Genomic DNA, 15,251 nt, shown 5'->3' on the forward strand with positions numbered 1-15,251 from the left:
TTAGCTACAAGGTGTTAATGCAAATTCGTCTAAGACTATTAGATATTATGGATCTCCTCTTCCATTTTCAGGAGTCAACATTTTGGAATTTGGTGATTTTTTTCCAACTCAAACCAGTCTTGGGTTCCTATATCTCTACAAAACAACCGCCTGCATTTCACCTTTGAACAGACCTATTTGAAGTTGTCAAGTTAGAAAAAAACGAGCGGCAAATAAGTGACGTACAATGTGCTGACCTACTGACCTGCACGAGTAAGAATTGGGCACTAAACTTCTTAGTGCAGAATTAAATTTGCATTTAAATGACCCTGAATTTGATGAAGCCCAAAGAATATTATTACAGTGAAAACCTAAAACGACTTCTTAGAGACTTCAAAACTCAATTCTTAGAGGCTCTATGAATATTCCCAACCAGATCAGCATGCAATGAATACAACAGTGAAAAACCTACTACAACTTCTTCAGCATATAGTTCAAAACAAGACATTCTCCTTAACAAACACAAAATTCAGCCATATGAAACTGAATATGACTTTCTTCCTGAGGATGTGCAAGAATGTGGAGGGCTTCCAAATTCAATAGAAATTGCGAATGCGTGTAATGCTTTCAAAGAACACTGATCCGTCAAGAGGATTAGTTAATGGTGCAATTGGAAAAATAACAAACATGATTCCCATCAAATGCAGAACTACAAACAATAGTCATGTTACGCCTCAGACGGTTAAAGCAAAGTTTGATGCTGTAAAAATTAATTCATCCAATTCTGAGTCTGTGGGATTAAATCCATTTACAAAACAATTCTTTTGGTCCAAGGGAGTCAGTTTGTGGAAAAAACGCAACTGCCATTGAAACCCTGTTGCAAGAGTCCACAAAGTTCAAGGTCTTACACTATCTAAAGCAGTCATTGATGCAAATCAAACTGTCTTTCAAGATGGCATGTCATTTGCTACCTTAAGCAGAATTTAACCACTTAAACTCACCACTCTAACAACTCTAACTGCATTCTGTGAGAAGAAAATGTATGCCTGACAGCCAATTAAAGAATACTACAGCGTTGTAACTAACTTCATTATGGTAAGTTTTGATTCAAAACAATGATTAAAACATAGCTCACCATAATTCAAGTTGTTTGCCTATAAGAGCATGAACATCACTTTTTCAAAATTTCTTTACCAAAAGGTGTAACACACCAAAAAAGGACTACAAAAGCAAGTATTTCATTATTTTACTCATACTTATGTTCAGCTGCAATGTAAAGCACACATCCCCAACTATTAACATACTTTTTAAAATACAGTTTTTAAAAAAATGAACTTATTGCTTTGTATAATAAACACTTCTTCAAGTTTTGAGAGCATTCAAAGACTTGACTGGAACCATCTCTAGAAGTAGTGAACATGAAATACTAGACTTGATCATCCAAGAAAAAAGTAATTTTTACTATTTCTCAAATTAAGCAAGCTTGAAAATCAACCTTAGAGCCTTGCACTTCAAACCCTCATTGGATCTTTCAAAGTCATAAACTGTACCACAGTATACGGGAAACTTGATATCGACACAATGCTTGCGTCTCGAACTCAAATTGTTCAAGCCTGAGACGAAAGAAGTGAGCTTCAAGTTTCAATTCAACACTAACTCACAACAACTCATCCCCATTTTACCTGAACCATATCTGGAAATATACTTCATGCAACTTCATTACCAGCTTAAGTAAGAAAAAGTTAGTGTATATTCCCAATTATGCCATATAGAATTTGTGAAAAAAAATGTTAAAAGTACTAAACGATCTGTGTTCCTCCATGTCTTTTAACAGATGAAACAAAACCAACATCAAGCACAATTTCAGCAGGTGTGTCCGTAGATGATCATTGCTATGCTAAATAATGTACAGTACATGTTTTTGAAAAATGCACGTACCAAATGTTCTCTGTTTTAATTTTCTATTGCCACATACGAATAGCCTTGCTACAAATGAACAGGTCACAAGAACAAGGCATAAGTGCTAAAACATGGAACGACCTACAACCACCTCAAACATTTCAACAACCACCCACAACCACCTCAAAAATATATACAGCCACTCGCAAACAATCTAAAATTATCTAAAACAAGACATAAATGTCTCAAATAAGGCGAGACGACAACATGTCACGTTCATGAAGTAACGAGAATAGGACAACACCTCCACCTCCCCCTAAAGTCTCACTCTCCCCGGTCCCTTGCATGATCAACCATCTCATGAAATGAAATGCGAGAGCATGCCCACTATATTTTATATTCTCTCAGTAGTAAAAGACTTAAAGAACTTTACAAAATGAATAAAAAATAATAAAGTGAAATAACAAACGCGTAGTCAAAAGACTGACTTGACTTGGCTTTTTGTACCATGGGTACCAGCAGACGTTTTGGCTCACGTTTCATTTGTTTACGTAATGGTCCAAGGTAAGGTTTTTCTCCACAAATCATAGCCATTACAATTTACTCAAATGTGATTGGTGCATCAGCTGCCTCATTTTTCACTAATCATTTTGTACAGTTGTAATCAGACAGTGTAATCAGACGGTTGGCCGTAATCAGACACCTATAATCGGACAATGATTTTAGATGTATGAAATTCATACATTTGCACTGCGGTGAAGAAACGAATTTAAGACAGTTAAAGCTTAAACCAAATACTCTCTCCTCTTATACTTTATCTTGGTACCAAACTTGGACTCGTCCATCTCTACAGTCTTGCCTAAATCTCCAAGTTTAATTTCAACATTCAGGATCTTGTTGAAACAGATTGATCTCAGCTCACTCAGCGCCTGGGTTACAGTAGGTTTTGAAAGGCTAGTAAGCTGCGAGATTTTTCTCCCCGAAATCTGCATAGCCCATAGCACAATCGCAGTTGCTGAAAAAAAAGCCAATCACGACAACGTCTTATTTAATTTAATTTAATTTTATTTATTCTACAACAATAGCATCTACTTGCAACTTGGAAAAACTGGAAATTTATTAAGAATGTCTCAAAGCATATAGTGTACTGTTTGTGGGCAAGCTGGTCACACTAGAACGGACTGTTTAGTTATCTGCAGTTCATGTAGTGGTGACAGTCGTAAATGTGATTATCAACAGCCACCAGCAAAAAGGCATAAAACAGGAAAGAGAGCTGCAGATAAAAAGCAGCCACAGTCTCTGAACTACAAATCAATTTGTAAGTAGCTGACCCAAAAAAACCAGCAAATTGGCAAAGCTCACTAAAGTCAGAGGGTACAGTTTGATGAGTTGGACGAGAGCTGCCAAGACAAGGACGAGTAGCTAGCCCAGGCCCAGCAAGATGCCAACGAAATGGTAGACCTGGTCCAGCAGAGTGAGCAGCATGTCGCTGCGTACAAGGAGGAGCTGAGGGGAAAAAATGAGTGGATGAAGGCCTTGAAGCAGCAGCTACAGGCAATGCAGAATCCTGCAGTGCTATCACCTGTGAATCATGAAGCTGCTGCGAAGGTGGACCACAACGGCTTTGCCGAAATCCATTCACACCACTCAGCAGTGCTGTCGACCCTCCAGGAGAAAAAATGCAGCTTAAACAATGCATATAGACTGGCAGGTACAGCGCACAGCATCATCAGAGACTTTCTTGGGATTGCAGAGCTGAGAATTGTCGATGAGGTGACGTTCCAAAGCACCTTGAATAGGCTGGGAGACCCCAGACTAGTCGTAAAAACCATCAAGCAGGAGTGTAGAGAGCAGCTGGGTGGACTGCCTAACTGATTTATATCTAGTTTGCATTTCAAAAAGCTTGTAGATTTCATTAATGCCCTGTGAACATGACGTGTTTGGATCATATGTATTGTAATCAGCCTCAGCATCTCTACTTGGTCACAAGTCACAACATCGGTCTTGCTGATCATCTAGCAATTTTTGTAGTACGCAAGTATGCCCGACGTAATCGCATGAAGACAATTTTGCGTATTAATTATGAAGTGTTGGGTACCCTGTGCTACCATGCCTCGATTCCATGCGAAGGTCGGGTCGTGTGATTTCTTGATGGCGGATTAAACAATCCAGTGTATTTCTTGTTTGAGTTCGGCCATCGAACAACACATGGTGTCAGAAGTAGGATCATAAGCATAGATCAAGCTCTGGAAGAGATTATTTGAGTTCAAAGATCAAGGATGCGGGAAGGATCTTGGAGTGAAATGATCAATCCTGTGTCAAATCAAATATCACCACCAGAAGAATTCGATTTCTCAAAACCTTCCGAATGGATCAAATGGATAAGGCGATTCGAGCAGTTTTGTTCTGCTTCTGGATTAGGTAAAACATATGAAGAGAGTAGAGTAAATACGCTCCTATATTCTTGGGAAGGAAAAGTTATGACATACGACAAGATTTGGCCTCACAACCAATGATTCGAAGTAAAAGATAAGTTTGACGGCTACTTTGTAAAGCAAAGAAATATTATCTTTGAATGTACAAAGTTTCACTGACGTAAGCAAGAGACCGGTGAGCCACTTGACTCCTTTATCATGGATTTATATGGCCTTGCCGAACATCGTCAATTTGGTTTGTTACGCGACAAAATGATCCGTGACCATATTGTGGTGGGTCTAGCTGACCAAAGCTGTTAGAAAAGCTACAGTTGTGGTTCAATTTTATCCTTGGTTTAAATTTTATTTTTCTTTGTTTCAAACTCAATATCATACAAAAGAAAACAAAATTTGTACCAAGCATAAAACTGAACCACAACACAGACCTTACCTTGGAAAAAAAAGCCGTTTAGGCCAAAACGATGTAAGCAATGATGTCTGCAAGCGATGGTGTAAAAGTCCAGCTCACAAAAAATCCAAAGTCCTGCCAAAGATGCCCATTGCCGAAAATGTTAAAAAAGAAAGGTCACTTTCAAGCTGTCTGCCTAAGCGGAAAAGTAAATACACTCATAGAGGATGATACAGATTACTTTCTTAGTGCCCTTGGTTTAGACGAAATTGATAGTCTACTCATAGATCCTTGGAAAACAAATGTCTCTGTTAACGGCGATAGTGTTGAATTTAAACTCGACACTGGAGCTGATGTCTCAGCTGTTACCGACTTCATCATTCCTAAGCTGAATGCTACACTTCAATAAACTAAGAGGACATCGACAGGGCCTGATGGGTCCAAGCTCAAAGCCGCTGGAGTAATCTCTGCACCTTAAAAGTCAATCACTTGGAATTAAAGCAAGAGATCTTTGTTGTAAGGAATTTGCACTACCTGGTGGGCCCGCCATTGAAGCTCTGAACCTGGTGAAAGTTGTAAACGCTGTGGACGAGTCATACAAAGAGTATGTGCAAGCCAGACATCCAAAGCTATCCAAAGGATTGGGAAAACGTGATAGCAAATACCACATTCAACTGAAGGACAATGCTGTTCCTCATGCAGTGAACACACCTCGACGAATTGCACTGCCACTTATGCCTAAAGTTAAAGACAACCTTGTGGAACTAGAGGGACAAGGAGTAATATCAAAGGTAGGCCAACCTACAGACTGGTGTGCTCCTATTGTAGCTGTCCCAAAAAGTAACGGAGATGTTAGAGTCTGTGTGGACCAAACCAAACTTAACGACTAAGTAAAAGGCGAATGACTAATGGTACCGTCCGTGGATGATGTACTCTCTCAGTTAAGCGGTGCGAAAGTCTTTTTGAAGTTAAATGTGAACTAGGCTTCTATCCAATTGAGCTTACACCAGAATGGGCTCTGCTGACAACCTTCATAACACCATTGGGGTGGTTCTTCTATAACAGGCTACTGTTCTGAAAAACCTCTGCACCAGAGTACTTTCAAAAGAGAATGCAGTCTGTACTTGCTGGAGTGGAAGGAACAGTCAATATGATTGACGACACACTGGCGTATGGGAAAGACCAGGCAGAGCAAAATGAATGCCTCGAGAAAGTGTTACGCAAGCTTGAAGAAGGAGGAATCACCCTAACTGCTGAAAAATGCGAATACTCAAAGGCAAGGTTGACATTCCTTGGCCATGTGGTAGACGCGTCTGGGATCTGTCCGGATCCCAAGAAAATAAAGGCATTGCGTGACATTGATGAACCTACTAATGTGACAGAGCTTAGGTGCTTCCTGGGAATGACATGTTTTCCGACAAAATAGCCAAAGTATCAAAGCTTCTGAGAGACCTGCTCAGAACAAAGAATTCCTTGGTATGGGAAAACCCACCAAAAGAATCATTCAGCGCCCTTAAGAATCTCCTTGCGAGTGAAGATGTGGTGTTGGCTCACTATGACTGTGAAGCAGAAACAAGAGTCTTAGCTGACGCATCTTCATATGGATTGAGCGCGGTTCTAGAACAGAAGCAGAAAGATCTGAACCGGAAACCTGTAGCTTACCAGTCGAGATCACTGACTGCATGTGAACAAAGGTATGCCCAAATTGAGAAAGAAACACTCGCTACGACATGGTTGTGTGAACGCTTCAACAGCTACTTACTTGGGAAAACCTATGAAGTGCAGACAGATCACACGCCCTTACTATACCTTTTAAGCTCAAAGAAAGATCTGTATTGCTTACCTCCTCGCATTTGACGCTTCCAAATGCAGTGATGAAATACAGCTTCAACATTTTCCATGTACCTGAAAAGAATCTAAACTGTGCTGACGCCCTCTCGAGAGCTCCGAAGACGGTGCACTTTAGAGGAAGAGGGAAATCTTCAAGTTAACTATGTCTTCTAGACTCTACCTGCAATTGGAAAACGTCTAGAGGAAATGAAAATACATCTGCAAGAAGACGAAGTGTGCAATCAAATGGTGGCTTACTGTGAAAAAGGCTGGCCAGAGAAGTGTTCCTTAAAAGGCCTAGTAAAGCTAGATGCTCCCTTTGCAGCAGAACCTCCAGTTAAAAATGGATTGCTACTCAAAGGAAGTCGACTGGTCGTACCAGCCTCAATGCGGTTGGACATGTTTGACAAATTACATGCCGGTCACCAAGGTTTGAAATGCCATGTCCGAACAAGAGAGAGTGTCTGGTGGCCTGGGATAGGTCAAAAACTAGAAGATCTTGTAAATGGGTGTTCCGCCACTGTTCAAAGAGAGTATGGTGAAAGTAGCTTCATCATGTCGATGCCTAATGGTCAGCTGCGCCAGGGAAAAAAACATCAACTTCCTGCCCAAAGAAATGGTAACAGAGGTCCCACAATCTTCACAGCAGCCCATGGTGAGAGCTGTAACAGTTGCCTCTGATCAGGAGAACATCACAACCTGTTCTGGTCATGTGGTGCGACTGCCACAGAGACTTGTTGCTGAATAGACCAAACACTTAGTTTACTAAGTTTGTAACATGTCGGTAATACTAAGGACAAAAGCAGAATTTGGTCGTATTTTTTGCTATTAGGATAAGTTTGTTTTGTTACTTAACTGTCTGTAGACCCACAGGGCAGGTGTAGTGTTGGGTACCCTTTGATACCATGCCTCAATTCCATGGGAGGTTCAGGTTTGATTTCGGTCATCGAACAACACAAGGTACCGTGATATAAAGCGTTTTGACAAGGATCAATTTAAACAGTCCCTTCGTGGAGCCCCTTAGTACATTGTTTTGTATTCGAGGATATTGATGATGTTGTTTATACCTGGGATGACACCTTCAATAACATTCTTGACATCCATTGTCCTTGGCGCGAAAAGTGCGTCAAATAGAGCACTTAACCACCCAAGATGACAAAGTTAGTGATTAAACAGTTTCATGTTAGAGATCGCTTATTGAAGGTCGAAAGGCATTCTGAAAATGCGGATGACTGGGCTAGTTCTCGCACTGCAAGAAACAAAGCAGTTTCTCCTTTGCACTCAGCTCAGCGTCAATTTTATATAAGAATGGCGCTGAATGTGATCTGTGTAACTATTATCCCATTTCAGTGTTACCGGTTTTGTGGAAAGTCATTGAGCGCCACATACACAATACATAATACACTTTTCACTGCGATAACTTGATTTTTTTTAAGGCAGTCCGGTTTTTACATAAACCACAGCACTGAAACTACCCTCATCAAGATAACCCATGACCTCTTATTTAATTTGGACAAGGACAGGGTCTCCGGAGTGGTGCTTATCGACTATTGCAAGGCATTTGATATGGTCGACCATGAGCTATTACTGAAGAAACTGGAGGCATATGGCATCATGAATACAGAGCTTGAATGGTGTTGGTCTGAGTTGACTGGAAGGAAGCAAGTAGTTCACCTGGGTGGAAAGGAGTCAAGTGAGGTGCCAATGGAACATGGAGTTCCACAGGGCAGTATTTTAGGCCCACTATTCTTCATACTATTCATGAACGATCTACCACTGCTTGTCAGTTCACAAGTAAACCCCTATGCCGATGACACTACCCTTACAGCATCTGCTCACTTTAATAACTTACCTGAACTTAAACTTTCACTAAATATCTCCTCAAATAAAATACGTCACTGGGCCGACTCAAATAAACTCCCAATCAACGAGTCAAAGTCCAAAGTCTTAACAATCACCAGAAAGTGCTTGGCGTCTAAGATCAATGGTGAACTTGTCGTCACAGTTAAGGAAAATAGGCTCGTAAATGTAAAAAGTGTAAAACTTTTGATTTAAGAATCAGTAGTTCACTCTTATTTGATTGTCATGTTGAAAATCTTTGTAATAAGCTTGCTTCGCGCATAAGTGTTTTAAGTAAAATCAGAACGTTTCTGTCACTTAAACAGCAATTGTTGTTCTACAATGCCATCATTCACCCAGTAATGAGCTATGCTGACGTTATTTGGTCATCATGTGACAAGGAACCCCTTTACAGAGTCTTGAAATGACAGAAGCGTGCAGCTAGAATCATTTTATTGCCGACCACCTAGCACCCTCTGAGACACTTTTTAATAAGCTAGGATGGATACCTTTTTATGAACAGAGTAAAATTAACAAATGTGCTATTTTTATAAGCGCATAAATGGCGCTCTTCGGAACTATCTCAATGAACACTTAACAATTAACAATACACAACATAACAGAACCATGAGGTATGCTAGCTTTAATTCTATCTGTCCTTATTTTAAGCGTGAGACTGAAGGAAGGTGTTCTTTTGATGTATCAGCGACAAGACTTTGGAATAATGTGTCTCTAAATATCAGGAAATCAGACTCCATTAAGTCCTTAATAACTCATTTATTTAAAACGATCTTCGCAAAGCAGCAACATTTAGCCCATTTTCGGATTTAACTTTTATATTTGTCTGTATGTATATTCTGTGGAAGTTTTTAATATTATTGTAATTCAACTTCTCGCATCCCTCATAAAGTTAGGTTTTTAACTTTTATTATATTATATTTGTATTCATAGTTTGTCGTTTTATTTTCCGAGGGTCACAAGTTTATTAGCCTCTGGCTACTAAGTGTAAACCCTCTTTAAATAAAGTCTTTATTGTTATTATTATAATTATTATTATGATTACTAAATTCTAGTAAACATAGTCTATTAGTCTGAGAAAACTGCTGATTTTTTACACCACCACCACTGGGTATTCTGAGGAAATAAAAGATCTGATTATATGCCACCAGTGCTAGTTCTCACTGATTATAGCAAATTTCCCTTGAAGCACCACCAGTGAGAAAGATCATGTCGATCTCGGTGATGCCTCGTTACCAGTGTAACATTCTGAGCAATATCCTCAGACTTCATGCACTTAGGGGTAGTTTTATTAGATGTTGGCTGTTTTCTCAGGGTACAGTAAAGACTATCCTGTTGTTGTTTGAATGTCACACAGTCCAAGTCAACATCACTTATTTAGTATTTTGTAAGGACTATTTTTGAAAATTGTAGCAAGATATGAAAAAGCTACACTACGCTTGTGTTCCATTTCAAAAACTAATCGTAGCGCAAAACATTGATCAATTCTCCACCCCCAGGGGTATTAACGACAGAAAAAATAAGAAAACATAAACCTGTTTAGAAATCGTTTGCTACATTAATTTGAACTTTGTTAGCTTACGGGAAATTGTGGTAAAACCTGTTGTCAAGACTTTGTAAGGAACATCCTACCCAACGTAGCAGGCACTAGGAATTACGCAGCGTACAATACTTCGTCGAACAAACAAACATGTTACCTTCTGTTATTATCCAACATGAATTAAGTCACTTTGGTGCCACAAAACAATTCGGGTAGACCGTTCCAAAAGTTCAAATCTTTCGCAACGCCATTGCTGTCTTTGCACAGTGTTAGCGTTGACAATTCCATGTTATAGTAATTTTACGCCAACACCCTCTAAATTGAATTGTCCCAAAAACTCTGCTTTCATGAACTGAACAAAGCCCTACAGAAACTTAGATGTTTTTTGAGCATGCACTGCGCCCTCCTTCCCTCCATGTTGCAACTATGTTGCTAAGATAAACTTTCAAACCCAGCCCTAACATCTGTGTACTCGGTAAAGCAGTAAATTTCTCCACACCAATATATGTGTGCTATGTACCATGGCAGCTATGCGAGAGGATTGCATGCATTCTTTTTGCAACTGGCAATACTCTGGGTAAAGAGGTTTTTTGAAATCGCAAACTGCATAAAAAAATATACCTTCCTATAAAATGAGAACCCGATTCCCCTCTCATGTACCCAGGAACTTTCCATCGTTAAACCCTGTGCCTTTAAGGCTGTCGGTTTATCACTTTTGTGCTGTTATTCAGTCGCTTAAAAAAAATGTCCTTTTCTTAACTCCCTTTAACCTCAAAAAAATGAAAATAGAAACATCAAAGCACAGTATTTATCAGTTAACACCCTCAAAAGTTGTACACTTGCTTTCGATTTTCTGACTACTCTTCTGATCGGGAAAACAAACGTAAACAACGTGCACAGACACCATGAAGGGTTGGGCATTCTCCACACAACCTCATAATGCCTTATATCACTTATTTACAAATGAATAGCCACCACGTTATTACAATCACGTTTTTGTCTCTCGGCATCCCCATTTGCTGCTACTTTCTGGCAACAAATCTAATTATTATTATTATTATTATTATTATTATTATTATTATTATTATCTCTTCTATCATAGTCTCTGCTGGCGTTCTTTTTATGCATCAGCCGGGCGCAAATCATGCACCTTGGGCATCAGTCATTCATGTCAATCATTCTGTTCACACACTAAGCACCTTTCTGAGGATTTGCACAGATCCCAGCATGCAGATCTTTTGAATCTGTGTCACAGTAGTTGCTTCTGATACTTTCTTTATGTTTTCTACTGTAACATATTATCATGTGATAATTAGCACCTTTTGTTAATTATATTATATTATATTATTATATACCTTGTCTACCATGGAGAAGTCAAATTCTCCGTCGACTTTTGCATCGTCACTCCATGTGAAGAAAATCAGATTGCCTTTGATGGCCTTTCCACCCTCATCGCTCAACTTGTTTTTATCAGAATACCGGAACAAAGTTCCTGCCGGCCAACATCTATCACATGAATGAAAACAGGTCCAAGACTGATTATCACCTCATTTAAAGCCGAAATCTGTTTCTAATGAAATTCCAAACTCTGCTCATATTTGTTTAAACGATGGCTTGTCATATTTTATTCATCTGGCTAAAAAAGTTGGATCGCCTGAAATCCACCCATCTCAAATATAATCCATCTGACTATGAAGTAGATGCAGAACATCTGAAGCGACTTCATCTGTTCTGGAACCTTGTCAAGAACTTCGCGGAATATTCTACAGCCTGTGGTTGCACACCATACTGCGAAGTTAAGCTGTTGAGGCCAGTAGCCCATATGTTCAGCCCTACGAGCCATCTCTTTGATTTTGCGCCTTAAGAATGCTGAATTTTCGTCCTTGTAAATATTCCTCTGAATTTTGCATTGAAGTATTGACTTTAGGTAACAAAGATCTTAAACTTCTCGTTGAAGATGAATTATGGAGAGCATCTCAAGTAAGTAAAACACCTCAAATAGAAAAAAAAAATTAATTGAGTAAGGTGTGTAGTGGCAAAAGTAAAGCACTTCAACTAAGGAAAGCGCCCTAAGTAAGTTTGGCACCTGAAGTAAAGTACCTCTACTATTTTAGGCATATGAAGCAAGCAGAGCACCTAACGTCAATACAGCACTGAGAGGAAGTAAAGTATCTCAAATGAATAAAGCACATGAAATAAAAGAAAATCTTCAGTCAGTAAAGCTTCCAGAATAAAAAAAGCATCTTAACCCTTTACCTCTTCCTAATGGCTAGCACGTTATTTCTCCTTATAGTATCACCCCTGAATGACACAAAGGTCACGAGAATAAGGAAGATGTCTCCAATTTAAGAAACTCTTGATTGTTAAAAACTTCTTCTTGTCAGCACCTCAGGAAATATAAAGAGAACAGTATGGAGAATGTGCATGCTGATGCTAGGGTGCAAAGGGTTACATTAAGTAAAGGACCTGAGGTAGGGAAAGCATCTCAAGTAAGTAAAGCACTTAGAGTAGAAAAAGGAGATTAACTGGGTGTGGCATGGAAAGGCAGAAAAGCATGTTAAGTAAATAACGCAAGTGAGTGAAAGACCTCCAAGAAGAAAACCACCTCAGGTAAGGAAAGCCCCTGTAATAAGTAAAGTAAAAGTACTTCAAGTAAGTAAACCATCTCAAAAAGGTAGAGCACCTGAAGTAGGTAGAGCATCTCAAGTACGGTAAGCGCGTTAAGTACATAAGGAACTTCAAGTGAAGCATCTCATGTGAGAATAGCACCTAAAGAACCTGAAGCATGTAAGTACCTGAAGTAAGAAAAGAGCCACAAGTAATAAACAAGCCTGAAGTAAAGGATCTCAAGTGGGTAAGGAACTTTAAGAAAGGAAAGCACCTCAAGTAAGTAAAGCACTTAGGGTAAAGCATCTCAGGAAACAAAACCACCTGCAGTAGCGAAAGTGCTTTTAGTAAGGCACCTGAAGCAAATTACCTCAACTACTTTAAGCATGTGAACCAAGCAGGGCACCTAAAACCAGTAAAGCATCGAAAGGAAGTAAGGTAACTCAAATGACTAAAGAACATCAAATAACAAAAGAATCTCAAGTAAAGGATCTAAAATAAAAAAGCATCGGAAGCAAAGCATCTTAAACCTTTACCTCCTACAAGTGACTAACGACGAATTTCTCCTACGTTATCACCCATAAATTACACATAAAGGTCACGAGAATAAAGGAAATGATCACCAACTTAAGAAACTCTTGATTGTTAAAAAAAATTCTCCCTGTTAGCACCTTAGAAAATGTATAGAGAATAGCATGGAGAATGTGCAAACTGATGTTAGGGTGCAAAGGGTTACATTAGGTAAAGGAACTGAGGTAAGGAAAGCATCTCAAGTAAGTAAAGCACCTTAAAGCCTTAAGCACCTGTGCGGCCTAAGGGCCTCCCACAGTGATTTAGCTAGCCAGATTAACATCGAAGGATTCTCAGTTACTGCCTTTCAAAGAGCAAGCCAATGCTATCAATGCCACTCACCTCAAACCACTCGAGGACCATAAACTACCAGCTCCTCTTGAATGGGTTCCTCTCGAGTCTGACTCGCCTGAGATCTTAAGGGTAACCGAACAGCGCGTGCAAAGAGCACTGGATGTCTTCAATCCAAGGAAGGCCTGCGGAAGGGAGAGAACACCCAGCTGGCTGGTGAAAGAATACTGCGACCTGATGGCCCATCCCATCACGGAAATCCTAAATGCTTCCTACGCTGCACAGCGTCTTCCTACCATCTGGGAAATGGCTGACGTGACTCCCCTTCCCAAAAAAAAAAACCAGTGGTCAACATCCAAAAGGAATTTAGACCGATATCCCTGACCCCCTGTATTTCTAAAGTGGCGGAAGAGTTCGTCGTGGATGGTTTCGTGAAACCTGCGGTCATGAAAATCCTTAATGACAACCAGTATGGAGCCATCCCAAATTCCTCAACTATAATGGTGCTAATTAGCATGCTATACAGCTGGTCCTTGGGTACGCATGGAAATGGAGCCACCGTAAGAACATCATTATTCGACTACCGTAAAGCGTTTGATTTGATAGATGATAGTATACTCCTTAGAAAGTTGCGTAACTAGTGTAAATTACCAGCTAGCATTAACAACTGGATTATAGATTTTTTATCGGACAGATCCCAGTGGATTAAATTTGCATCAGAGTGTTTTTATGAATGGGGCCCAGTCTCCACCGGCATACCACAGGGTACCAAACTAGGCCCATGGTTATTCGTCTTAATGATTAGTGACCTTGATACGAATGCACAGCAATGGAAATATGTGGACAACACCATGGTGTTTGAGGTAGTAGTAAAGGGCGGAGAAAGTCACGCGCAAGCAATAGCTAACAGAGTAATTGAGTGTTCTCGCGAGAACAGGGTCCAACTTAACGCCGTTAAGTGCAAAGAACTCAGGATCTCCTCTGCTAAAGAGCAAAGAGTCTTTTATCCTGTCATCATAGAAGGAAAGGAGGTAGAGTTAGTTACTTGTACAAAGCTACTAGGCCTCACAATAACAAATGATCTAACGTGGTACGACCATGTAACTGAGATAACCAAAAAGGCTAGCAAGAAATTCTATTTGCTAACTCAGTTAAAGAGAGCGGGAGTTCCGAAACAAGATCTAGCACTGTTCTACGTATTGCGCGCGAGATCTGTTATTGATTATGCAACAACTGTCTTTTTTAACGGTCTTCCCCAGTACTTAAAGAAAGAGCTAGTACGGCTCGAGAAAAGAGTTATATCAATACTAACCTCAGGAAAGTGCAACTCGGCAATAGAGGTGGGGCTAACACTCATTTTGGAGCAATATTACGTACTATGTAGCAGGCTTTTTGACAACATTGTGAGTGATCCAAATCATAAATTGAAGGCGCTCCTTCCACCAGACCATGACAACTTACGTTATAACCAAAGAAGAGAGCGCCTTTTTAATATGCCAAGGCTTTGCACGAATAGAACAAGTGATACTTTTATATATGCGATGTCGAAACAGTCCAGGCTGTAGTTTTATCCCACTTATATTCATGCTTTATATTTTAACATATTTCAATATGAATATGTCATATAGAGTTTTTTATATTATCTTAAAATTCAGTTTTCGATTCATTTTCTAGGATTCATTTGTAATTTTCAAGCATTGTAAAGTTTTTGTAAATAATTGCGTAATTCAGCCTTTGGCTGCGATGCAGTTTTAATAAACTACCTATCCTATCCTATCCTAAGTAAAGCACCTCAAGAAAAGCATCTCAAGTAAGGAAAGCATCTCAATTAAGTAAAGCACCTCAAGTAGGATAA

General features: G+C 39.6%; 1 protein-coding gene across 1 annotated transcript; it reads left to right on the forward strand.

Annotated features, from left to right (window-relative positions):
• Nucleotides 1–14,193: 14,193 nt before the first annotated feature.
• On the forward strand, nt 14,194–14,961 carry LOC149035430 (uncharacterized). Its single transcript, XM_089192270.1, has one exon. It carries the CDS (start codon nt 14,194–14,196, stop codon nt 14,959–14,961), a length of 768 nt encoding a protein of 255 aa, XP_089048396.1.
• Nucleotides 14,962–15,251: the final 290 nt, after the last annotated feature.

Source organism: Pocillopora damicornis, chromosome 13, assembly GCF_964200805.1.
Source record: "Pocillopora damicornis chromosome 13, jaPocDami1.2, whole genome shotgun sequence".
Taxonomy (NCBI): Eukaryota; Metazoa; Cnidaria; class Anthozoa; order Scleractinia; family Pocilloporidae; genus Pocillopora; species Pocillopora damicornis.

What these genes read in the sequence shown, in the direction of transcription:
- LOC149035430 (XM_089192270.1), top strand. Translation starts at nt 14,194, where the DNA reads ATGATTAGTGACCTTGATACGAATGCACAGCAATGGAAATATGTGGAC.